The sequence below is a fragment of the Notolabrus celidotus genome, chromosome 1 (assembly GCF_009762535.1).
Source record: "Notolabrus celidotus isolate fNotCel1 chromosome 1, fNotCel1.pri, whole genome shotgun sequence".
NCBI lineage: Eukaryota > Metazoa > Chordata > Actinopteri > Labriformes > Labridae > Notolabrus > Notolabrus celidotus.
In genome coordinates, this window is record NC_048272.1 from 16430988 (window position 1) to 16443375 (window position 12388).

General features: G+C 40.0%; 1 protein-coding gene across 6 annotated transcripts; it reads right to left on the bottom strand.

Annotated features, from left to right (window-relative positions):
• Nucleotides 1-366: 366 nt before the first annotated feature.
• Nucleotides 367-11062, bottom strand: ncoa5 (nuclear receptor coactivator 5). Of its 6 annotated transcripts, none has more exons than XM_034685511.1 (12): nucleotides 10908-11062; nucleotides 9202-9262; nucleotides 6425-6639; nucleotides 6034-6141; nucleotides 5119-5182; nucleotides 3693-3992; nucleotides 3486-3604; nucleotides 2696-2828; nucleotides 2343-2542; nucleotides 2014-2218; nucleotides 1806-1897; nucleotides 367-1369 (listed from the first exon to the last, which is right to left on the bottom strand). In XM_034685511.1, the coding sequence occupies exons 3-12, from the start codon at nucleotides 6591-6593 to the stop codon at nucleotides 813-815; spliced, it is 1947 nt and encodes a 648-aa protein (XP_034541402.1). In that variant the 5' UTR covers nucleotides 6594-6639; nucleotides 9202-9262; nucleotides 10908-11062; the 3' UTR covers nucleotides 367-812. The 6 variants fall into 6 exon arrangements, with proteins under 6 accessions (XP_034541402.1, XP_034541381.1, XP_034541387.1 ...); XM_034685490.1 differs by having other exon boundaries at nucleotides 2343-2560; XM_034685496.1 differs by having other exon boundaries at nucleotides 2343-2560; nucleotides 6425-6696.
• Nucleotides 11063-12388: the final 1326 nt, after the last annotated feature.

The window sequence follows — 12388 nt, forward strand, 5'->3', positions numbered from 1 at the left end:
TTCCATTCAGATCTGTTCATTACTCTTCCTTGATACTGTACCTGGTCTTAAGGTAAAGTCGTAGTGTGTTCCTTTCAGTTCTGTGGGAGTGTGTATGTGTGTACATGTGCACTTGTAACTGCTGGGGGCGGGGGTGGGAGGGGGCTACATGTAAATAGATCAAATACAGTTAGTGTGGAGGTGTTTCTTTTGTGTCAGTGTAAGTTAAATATTCTAAAATAAAAAAACATGTATTATTCTCTATTGTGTTTCATGGTACATTAAAAAGAGGAAAAAGTAGTTTTATCTTACATTTCAAATGCTTATATCTCTATGGCTTCTGGCGATACCCGTTCCATTTTATAGATTTGTCAGCACAAAATGCAATAAACCAATACCATTTTATTACAGAAATTGTGTTTGGGTTTTTAATCATGTCTCGTTACGACACAGAAATGTTACAAATTAAAAATGAACACTGTGAAAAACTATAAAACAACAGGTCATGGTTGGAAAAGAATGTGGCAGTCCTTTGAAAACCAAAACATACTGTAGTTTACACAATTCATAGTTTAAGTCACATGAAAGAAGACTGAAGAATTATCTTGAATCTAATAATTGAAAATACAGACAATGAGTTAGTCTGAATAAGTCATCAAATATAACCAAGTGCAACATCCTGAAAAAAATAAAAACTTAAAAGCTTTTACAAACATTCCTATAAGCTACCTTTACACAGCAGGTCAATTCACTGCACAAAAATTGATGGGTCAGCTAATTGTGTCAGAGGGAAAAGTGGACCTTACATTAGATCATTAACTCACTACAACCATTCAATAATGTCGGGGGTACATAGACATAGGCGGGACCTGGCTCATGCTTGGTGCCGGCCTGGGAGCCGGCGGCGGCTGCTGGGAAGCAGCAGTGCCCACAAGGTGATTGAGAGATGGTCCGCTCTGAATGAGGGTGTCCAATGCTTTCTGTACACTTGGGTTGTCAAAATTGATTCCTGAAGCAGTGCTTGGGGGTCTTTGACTACCTTGTGTGACTGGTATGCGGCCTGGTGGAGCACCGTAACCCTGACTTGGTGCCGAAGGAGGGCCAGTCATGGCTGGGCGGAGCGGCGGTGGGTTCTGTGAAGGGATTGGACCTAGGGAGCTGTAGGCCGATGCCTGAGAGGTGGAGGACAGAGCTGCTGACGCTCCCGTGCCGCTGTTGAACAGGCTGAGGATTTTAGCCTGCAGCTCCTGCTGATGGCTTGGGTTAGCAGTGGCAGCTGCAGCAGCTGACAGGCTAAGGTGGCTGGATTGCTGGGGTGCAAGAGAAGAGTGGGATACAGGAGGCAGTACTGACGCCGAAGGTGGAATGTCATGGTGAACCGCTGCTGGAGCTGAAAAGAGATAGATTCGTTTAGAGTTTGCTGCTTTGCCAAAAACTTGACTGAATTAACAAGAAAGCATGTATGTTGCTTCTCATCAAAAATAATCTGACACAATTCCAAAATGACAGATGGACATAGTTCTTGTGAATAGATAGTTGCATAGGTTAAAAAAGTGTCCTTCAAAAACAATCCTCAACACACTGTGGCAATGGAGAAGAATTAAAGGCTCAGATTGCTGACACTTTAAATTAAAAATAAGCTAACTAAGGAGTATTTTTGTTTTAAGAAAATCATTACTAAAATCACCACAGGCAAGCATATCTTCAGGATCAGAGAGGAGAGGATGAGTAACTACGCTGACCCTCTAAAATGTTCGTAAAGGTAAGCACTGCTTAAAACGTGAAAAGATGCATGAATCCTTTATTTTGAAAATTCCTCCTCTTACCTGCAAGAGGGTCTGCAGTGCTTCGGAGCAGCCGGCCTCTTTTATCCTTCAGGTATGCAATGAGACTGTCCAGTTCTTCTGGGGTCACAAATCTACCAACAAACAGAAAGTGTGAAGATTTGTACAAAAATAACGCTAAGTCAAAAGCAGACTTACACAGATTTAAAAATTAAACAACTAAAGAACAAGTCTGAGATCTTGTAGGTACCTGTTCTCAGACAGCAGTGTGATGGCAGTGAGCACAGAGATGGGGTGACTTTCTCTGTCAGCTTCCCTTAGCAACACATCGTCTGCCATCTTGGCAGCCTTTCTGGCAATCTCCTCACGCTCCTTTTCCCGGTTCTCAACTTTGTAGGCGTCGTAGTTGTGGGCAACCAGCATCATAGCATCCTGCATTGGCATGTTACGATGTTCTACAGTATTAAGAACACAATAGTGTTAGTGCGGGGAACACAGAGAGCTACATATTTGAAATACTCCATTTCAATAAAAAGAATTCCCATGAGCCAACAGATGCATCCTGTCCTCTTTTATTACCTTGAGGTGTGCCAAACAAGATGTTGACAGTGCAGGACCTGTGGACCTGGTGCTGCTGGGTAATGATGATGGCGAAGGGGGTGCGTGCTCTCCCAACATCCTCCAGTGCCTGGGTCAGTGACACTTCAGTGTTGAGGAAAATCAGATCCACCACCATGCCCAAATCACGGACCTTACGCCCGACCGTCTCAGCATACTCCCTACAGTTGTTTTCGAAACAGCACAAACACACAAAGACACACACACAAACAAAAACACAGGAGCAGTATGAAATAAAAACATGCCATGTACGGGTCGAGTATGTACAGAATTTAAATGTCTTGATTCATGTAGAGAGCAGAGAGTGGACTTACTTTTGAGCCTTGTTGACGACAATCACAGAGCAGTCCACAGGGCGGTCAGAGTCATAGCGCCTCTGGAGTTCTTCATAGTACTGTCGATACAACTCGTTACGCCGACGTTCTTCGGGCCGAGTGCGGTCTTCAACTGTGGAAGAGGTGTTGAAAGAGTTCAATGTCGGCACAGTTTTAGATTTTTGGGCCTTTTTGTCTTTAACGGACCGGACAGCTTGAGAGAGAGGGAGAGGACGTGGGGAGAGAGTGGGAGATGACATGCACCAAATCACGTTCAGATCGGGAATCGATCCTACGTCCAGTGCGTGGCGGACTATATCCTCTATACATGGGGCACCAGCTCTACAAACTGAGCATCCAAATTTTTGGGCTTTTCGTGCCTTCATTCAGAGGACAGGACTGTGGACAGAGGAAAGCAGAGTGAAGGAGGACATGTGGAAGAGGGCAGGGGACTGGAGTCGAATGCAGGCTCCTCGCTGCAAGCCTCCTTACATGAACCGCACGATTTATTTAGCCACAGAGCTAAACCAGCACCAGACTTTGTAAAATATTTGCACAACTGGAAAATTCTGTGTATGTCAACAATTCATAGACTCAAACCTTCTTTTTCAATTCTGATGATTAAATAAAATGGTTCAACAGGAAACCAATCACCTAATTAAATGTGTTAGTAAGAGAACCTGACCCTCTGAGAGTGATATGAGAGTTTTTTTCTCACTGAAAGCTACGTTTTATTAAAATGTAAGAGTGAAAGATCAAATTCAGTTTGTACACTGTAGAGTAAACCTACCCTCAGGCTCACGGCGTCCATTCCAAGGATCTCTGTAAGGGTCTCTGTAAGGTTCTTCCTTCCTCCGGTAATATTCGTCTGCCCCACTGCCGCTACGGTAGTAACGGTCAAGGTCCTCTCTGTGTAAGGAGAACAAAGCAGGTTCAGACAAAGAATTGAACCACTTACTCTGGACATCCAGCTAACGCACTGAGTGTCAGGTCTCACCTGAACGCAGGATCTCGGGGGTCTCGGGGGTCTCGGGAGTCTCTGGCTTCTCTGGGTTCTCGCGGGTCTTTGTCTCGGCTCTCTGAGCTGCGATATCGGTAGTCATTGTCTCGAGAATGGCTAGCTGGTCTCGGCTCTCTGACTGGGTCCCTTGCTTCACGGCTGTCCCGAGGCTCACGGCTGTCCCGGGGCTCACGTGAATCCCGTCCATCACGGCTATCTCGTCCTTCACGCGCATAAACGGGTGAGCGTGAGCGAGGCCGGAGCTCTTTGGTGTCCGCATAGCTGCTATACGGGGCCCTGTGAGGACATCATCAATTAGTGAAAGGAAGGTTCAAGCTTTGGCTAAAATACTAAAACAGGACAGGTCTACAGCAGGAGGTGGAAATTAAGCTGTTTTCATTATAAAAAGGAACATTTACTAACACAACCAAAAGGAGCTAGAGTGTATGCAAAGGGAAAACACAAAGCAAACCAGGAGGCGACCCCGGTAAGCTCCTTTGTAACGATCTTTTGAAAACGCCCCGTCATCGGTGGACAAGATAGAGATGTTAACCAAGTGAGGCTGTTTAGAAATACACAGGTTCAACGGTTCAGGGTTGTTCTTGATCAACTGTCGAACCTTTTCAACTACAATTTGCTGTCGGGACTGGTTCTTCAGTGAACCAGACGCATCAAGCAGAAAATCGATTTTTAAAAAAAAAAAAAGGTGCATTTCACTCTAGATAATGTACAAGTTATTAACTTTCACTGTTAAAGTGAGAGTAATAACCTGTACCTTTTGTGATCCAACTCGTGGTTTCTTCTGGTGGTTGAAAATCGAGAGATTGTAAATTCACCAACAAATAATATAAGGAAGAAGAAGAAGAAGGTTGTAAGCCAGGAAATCAACACAAGTATGAAAAGTTGAGCTCTGCAGAGTTTTGAGTAGAAATTCTGCCAACTGAAATTCTGCCAACCGATTATTAGTCTACAGAATCTGTTTGCACCGTAGTTTGCTTAAATCACCTTTTCCAACATAAAGCTGAATTCAGTTGTAGTGTGTTAAGCCGTGCTGGAGGACAGTGACCTGTTTGGACGAGCGTTACGGTTCCTTCAGCATCAGAGCTGCATGTTCTTGCTTTGAGATTAAACGTTGGACGCAGCAACAGAAAAGCCAAAGAGCATGAATCTTTGAGACAGACACTCTAATTTACATTCATATGGCTCTTTTCTTTATTTCAGCACATTTAAAAAGGTCAATTGGTAATCATGTTTTGTATTTCCCATAAACAATAACAAACGCGTCCTATGGTACAGTAGCTTCCATCAACGGCTCTTAAAAAGTGGTGGGAATAGCATTTGAGGACAAAGTTGTGCGCTCTTTTTGGATGGTTTCAGTACAGAGGCGAGGGTAGTTGCTCACACCTATTTCGCGTTACTTTACCTTCGTGGGGGACTCTGCTGGGATTGAGGTTTAGCTTGCCGTCGCTCCACTGCCATATTTACATCTGAAAATAAATCAATCCAAACGTTGAACATAACAGTGACATGTACGTTAAATCAGGTTATGCGTTAACGCAGAAATGGAGAGGCCGCGACAACAATTCCACGATCCAAATGCAACTGAGCAGGAAATGAAAGTAACTCCAATATCCGAGATGAAAATCCAAACTGGAGGAGAATCAAAATGCAGCAAATCGAGATGTCAAATCTGTCAAATAGACTTTGAGATGAAGAAATGCTTTCCTTGGCTTCAAAATTGGCTACATGGCTAAAAGCTTGAACATGTTTAGAATATTTGTAACTTCAAATTTAGCCTTCAGGAAATCCCAAAAGCAAAAGCAGCCCATTTAAGAGACATGTCAAAATCAGTGTTTAAGAAGATTCCAAGACAAGTAACAGGAGGGTTCAGATGTTCAGGCTTTGCCAGAAATTCATAATGCAAATGTTTATTTGCTTTGTCAGCCAATAGAGGAACAAAAACAAAACAAAAAGGAATGTAAGGGAGAAACATCAGAAAGGCTTAAATTCATTTTGATGACTTCAGGTCAAAACAAAGACTATGTTGGCTTCACTTTAATCATTGTTAGAGCAGGTTTGTCATTTACTGGATGTAGCATATTAAATCATGAATGTGACAAAAGTTCATTTTAATCCAGGACTTCATCTGAACAATAAAATACATGTGTAAAAAAATAAAACTCTACCTGGAATACATGAACTTTGTCCACAGATCACATTCAGTAAAATGTGTATTCTTTTATATGTTTTTTCTTTGAGGGTATTTTTTTTTTATCTTCCCAGTCCACCCATCTATCCTCCTAGCCAGACAATCACATCCACTGCAGTTAAGGCTTACCTATTTTATAACCTTTATATATTCGACCCTTTTGGGCCGCCTTTGCAGCTTCGGCTTCCTCAATGTGTTCAAATTGTACAAATCCAAACCCACGAAACATGGACACGCCTGGAAGAGGAACATTTTGAGTTGTACAAACAAAGACAAGTTTAACTCTACTGAGCAGGACCGAGGTCCACTTTGAGAAATGATCAGGATAAAAAAATCATGTTTACATGCTGGAATTTCATGAGAAGACAAGACTCAGGATGACTTCATAACTTAGTTAATATTAGAAATGAAAATCTACTTCACTTTTGAACTCTTACTGTGACATTCACACACCATCATGATTCAAGTTATTGTCATGACACAAAATTGACAACGTATTTTGTGTGATTCGTTTACTGACCGACTATCTTCCCGTATGGGCTGAACAGTTCTTCCAGATCCTTTTTTTGCATGTCGGAGGTCGGCAAATTCCCCACAAAAATCCGTCTCTCCAATTCTCTAGGGTCATTACTGCTGCAGGTGCGTGAATAACGCCCCGGTGACGGGCTGTGGCTTCTTCGGCGAGACATGACCGGATCCCAAAAGGTTAGCTTCTTTCTTCGTGCGTCTCAAATGCTTGAAAAAGATTGGTTTGTTTTTTGAATAAGCGTCTTTAAATTGCAGTCCACGTTCCTGAAAATGTCAGTGAGTTAAGAGAAGAGATGAAATTTCTTGGGAAGACAAGAGGTTTGGGGAGGGGGGAAATTGCACATGTAAGTCACAGAAAAGGTCAGACAGAAGAAGAGATTCTGGGAGAAATTCACTTTGAAATGTAGAAAATATTTAAATTGGATGAAGCGGTGCTGGTCACATCCAAAAATCTTCAAAAACCTTCAAGTTCCCTGTCTTACTTTGAGCGTGTGTGTGTGCGTCGTGAGCAATAATCTAATTTAAGTCTGTGCTGAAACTTCACATTTAGAAGTGCACTGATCGACTGGCTGATTTTCAGTCTCGGCCAGTCCACTCAAATGAAGTTGATCCTGTGCTGAGCTCAGATTTACACACTCAAGCCGCACATTTCATGCTTTTAACGCAAAACAAACACACACACAAGCTAACTATTTGTGTAAAACCATAACCTAAGAGAGAATGATCAAAACCATTTCCAGGAACAATCATTTTGTCTGGTCGTTGAAGATAAGGTGTGGATCTACCGAAAACACCCTGGAAGTGCAGAGGACTCGTTCATATCAGAGCCAGTTATCTCCGGGATGGGTGAGTGCAGTGTGTTCAAATATCTACTTCCCCTGCAATATCCTGGGGAACACTTCAACGGTGAAACCTCAGCGTGAGATTAAAACGTCAACACGCTGTGAGGCGTATCACTCGGCAGGAAATATCAAAAATGAATGTATAATTATGACAGATATAAAAAAAATAGAACAAACTAGTGAGTAAGAAGTAGGCTGATGAGTCACTTATTTCAGTTATCTGTTGGATTATTCATTATTCCCTCAGGGGTCAGGGGGAGAGTGCAGCTGGTGAGTGAAGCACTACTCAGTTTCTACGTGATGTATTAATGAGGTACAAAGGGATAAAGATAATGTTAATAATAGATATCTAAATCTTTCTAGAGCCTGAACTTAACATAGAAAATGCAATTACAAGAATTAATATAGAAAGACACCTCCACCATAAATTATTGCATTATAATATAAAAGAATACGGGAAATTAAAAGTTACTCCGTTTTCTGACTTTTTAGTTTGAATATAAAATTAGATTTTAATTGAATACGTAGTAGTAAGAAATAGTTTAGTTCTTTAGAGAAAGAGAATTGGAATAAGCTGAAATCAGAATCAGTGAGTCTAAGAAACAACCCAAAAAAACTGCCAAAGAAAATGTTATTTAGAGGTGTGAAAGTTTAGACGCCCGTACGCTCAGTATAGTTTGTGTACTCTGACATTTTTTGCTCTCTTAACTGAATATGGTTTGACGAGGCCCCATTGTGGGCTTTATTCCACAAAGCACAGTAGACGGAAATGTCTTCAAATTTGAAAATCTGATGAAACAAATGCACGCTTGTTTTCCAATTCCTGTTTTCTTGCAGGATCTGATCTGAAAATTACACTCTGTAAATACACACAGACGTCAGTTTTTGATGTTGTTTGTTGCGGACCGAGAAAAAGAGGCAAATCTTTTTGACGTATTAGTATGGCCCAACATTGGCCGTTTTCTTGTGTAATGGTTTTAGCTACATGAATCCTCACGAGATACACAGTACAGCTCCAAAAAGCTGGAAATGCAGTAAAATGTGCTAGAAAGACGAATCGAGTTTCTAAATGAGAAACTACTCCAAGGATAGGCGTTGTGGACGGCATTAACGCAACACCTCCATGATGAGAAATGAGTCGTCACTATGGAGAGAGGACAAGTCTGTGAGGAAGCATCACATGAAGAATATTTGAGCAAGAGTGGTAAAGAGAAATGTCAAAGTTGTTATGGATGTCAAAATTAATAAAGTGTAGTTTGATACGGCGGTCGCACGTCGCAGGATGCAAAATGAAATCGCAAATTTGGACTGCAGTTTTTCAGAGACGGTTGATTTAATGTCACAGAAACACTGGTGCCATGTCTGTGCGGCGTGATAAAGTGCGATTACACTTGCAATCATATTTACAATACCAGAGACGGACATAGAAATATTTTATGTTACGCAGTACACCATCAATCCATTTTTTTCTCTATCTGGGAAACTATTGAGCATCTCAGCGCAGGTGATACGATTTGTTGTCCTTTTGTTGTTGTTGAAGAAATGTGTTCATACGTTTGTAGAGCAAAGCTGAGCTGAAGAGACGTCGCCCAAAATACATTTGTTCAAATCATCTTCTTTTAAAATAGTGAACACGATCCATGAAGAGTCACACTGATGAAATTAAATCCTGGCCACCTTGAAAATGACTAAATTCAACATTGTCCTATCTAGAAGTCAATATTTTTTAATGTCTTCATTTTAATGAATGCATACATGTTGCAGATGTGTCATAAATTAAACTAACTAATTTAAATTAAAGAGGTGTAATATTTATAAAAACACAGTCCTCAGTGATTGGGATTAAAATGAAAATATTTTAGTTAGTTTACAAACATGGTTGGAGGTAATTTACATAAAGCTTTACAGGGAGAAGCTCATTACATACCTTAACTTGAACCTGGGTGCCTCTAGTGTTGTATCCACATATTACGTAAACCCCTGGGCGTCTGAAAGAGAAAGGTGTACAAATTACAGGCTTGTTCTAGGTACTAGGAACTTAAACACTCTGTCCTTACTCTGAGCTGATATTCAGTGACTGAAATTTGGTTGAAAGCAGGTTGATATCTGAGCATTCATGACCTAATTTCAACGTCTAAAATACATTTATGACATTGAAGGGTCAGGAAACACTAATTTGTCTGTTTTTTTATTTGACTTTTTCTGTTTATTTGATCCATTAAGGCAAAAAAGAGACTACACTTCTTTCTTTTATAAATCAAGGATTTTATCAAACAAGTTAAGTCTACTTCTCTGAATGATTCTGCTCAAGTGGCAGAGAAATCCATCACCTGAAAGTTCTCTTTCTACTGTGCCCATAGCATGAACCAGCCTTTAACTCACTAATACAGAGACGACTGGGATGAATATGGTCTCAAGTTTCTCTGCCCCTGTCAGATTAAGACTGCGTGCCATGATTGGACACTGCCTTGCCCAATGACAGGGGACAGTCATTTAAAAGGTGAAGTGGGGACAGGTGATTATTGTGAAGGCAGTTCTCAATTCATTCAAAGTAATCTACAAAAGGTAATTAAAAACCAATCTCATCCTGTAGATGTCATTTCAACACAGTCTATTATTCGTACATAATGAAAAGTATGGCAAATAACACACAATGAGGCAATAACAAGAAGGTCCACAGACTTAATAAAGGGATCAGTGTCTAACGTAGAAAAATTAAAGTGCTGTAACAGCTTTGCTGCTCTATGAACAAAAATTGTTCAACCTTTGGATGCTGACGAGCTTCTTAATATTAGTTATCCGGTACCAAACTGAGTACCAGTACCAAACGTCGCTCCGTTTGGTTTCTCTCCATCCGAACAAACTAAATGACCCCTCACTCGATCACTTCCGGTATTTGGTACAATCATTTTCCATTAAAAATAAATGTTTGTTTCAGAAATGGTAAAACTGTTCCGCCGTTTGTAAAATTGTCTCACCGCTTGTAAAATAGCTTTTTGATTTTATAAATTCGTTTTCTTAAATGTAAAATTGTTTTCCAAAATGTAAAACTGTCGCCAACTTATAAAAAGTGTTATATCTTTTGTAAATTTGTTTTGTCTTTCAGGGCCACCGTAAATTTCTTACCAGTTTTCAACAGTGGTCATTATTGTTTGATTTTCAACTTCTATTCAACGAAACAATACCCACTTTGAAAATGATTCCGGTCTTCATTTGAAAACTCATTAAAATTAGTTTAAAATACGAAAATTGTTTTTAATTTTACGCCTTAACGTGCGGTGTGCGTTCTACGAGCGGGCTGGGGTTCACGTGAGGCAGGCAAATGGCGTATCGTTATCGCCCGCTGCAGCACCTGAATATAGCTGCATATATTAAACACATTTGAGTTAAAGTTGTCTTCTTGAAATGAAACCCACGGTATCTCACGTCAACACACCTCCCACTCAGCAGGATATTGTTATATTAGCTACGACCTAGCGCTAGCGCTACGTCTTAGCAAATACACAACATTAGCATTAGCTGTTAAAATGAAACGCAGCAGCTGACGTTGTCGATACAAAGCCAACTCAACACGTTTTAAGACTTTCAACGTCAACTGTTACATTCAATACAACAGAGCGACTCATTACTCACCTCCAATGTGAGTTTTATCTCCGTTTACTGTGACTAAAGGCCGCAGTCGGTTCGGTGCTAGGCCGCTTCTCCTCACAATGAACGTGTAGACGTTTGTTTTTACGTAAATTCGGATTCATTTACGGCAGCTGGGCATGCGCGGCCCCACTTCTTCTTCGGTCACAGGGTTTGTTGAGCAAACATCTCCCCCTGCTGGAAAGATGGTCATTTTGAGGGTGGCGCCGTGCCTTCTCACATTGTTTTGCACAAATATGCAAGGTATAGGCTATTTAGAGGCATCAGTCTCCACCTTGTACAGTCTAGGATTTTTATCCATGGGTGGATGACGTTGTAGCCTGATGTGGCTGTGTAAGTTCAAATGCTAATCCAAAGTAAGCTCAACATCTCTTAATTTTTCTAAATGTATGCCCTACATCTGCACCAACATTGCCTAATTTATAATATTTAATGGCCTCATCTCTTGTAAAGTTCTTCAGGTTCTTGTGTCTTACTTAAAACCCACTGGTCTTCATAGCATAATAGCAGCGTAAATTTAGCTGACAACAGTATAACGATGTGATTTTTTTCAGAGATCTCTAAAACATTTATCTGCTGTTTTTATAGAATAAATCAATATGGAGTTAAGATAAGTAACTATTGGGTTAACATTATAATTCTTTAAAGCTATATCTATACATGCATATTTATGTTTACAATTTGAAGATCATTTTGAAGTATAATGTCAAGTAGTCAGTGATGTTTAATTAAATGACAAACACGCTACACTGGAACTATCTGCCTCCTTTTATTTTGTAATTTGAGTGCACTTCCTGGCCTCACAATGGAGTTGGCCTGACAATGGAGGTCTGCTGTTGAGTTGATGTTACAATCATCTCATTCATCTTTGTCTTCTACATAGCAGTCGCATCAACACTCCAAGGTACTGACATGGCGAATGACTCATTAAAACGACTAAAATGCATATTCATAAAACACACCCAACTTTACTTATTTTTATTTATATAGCCCCTTACATACATTCAATCATTCAGCCCGGAGTGCTTCACAAAAGAACAGAGACAGAAAACAACAGCAACAGATAAGATGATACTAGACTAAAACAAGATAGAAGAATGTGATATGAAATACTTAAAAATTAAAATTAACTAAAATCAATTGAAATCCAATAAAATAAAATAAAATAAATACAATACAAATAAAATAAAATAAAATAAAATAAAATAAAATAAAATAAAATAAAATAAAATAAAATAATTAAAAAAGAAAAGATAGAATAAAAAAAAATTTGATACAAATTATGCTAAAACAATGGTCATAAAAGTAATACAAGTAATAATGCAGTCCCTCCAGGGCTGGAAATTATTCCAAGTTAAAAGCCAGATGGCTTTCAATCAATACGAAACCAATATGGATGACTCTTGTTAGCTGCGCCCCGCTTTAGAAAATAACCTTATCGTTCAATTGTTAAATTATTAGAAACT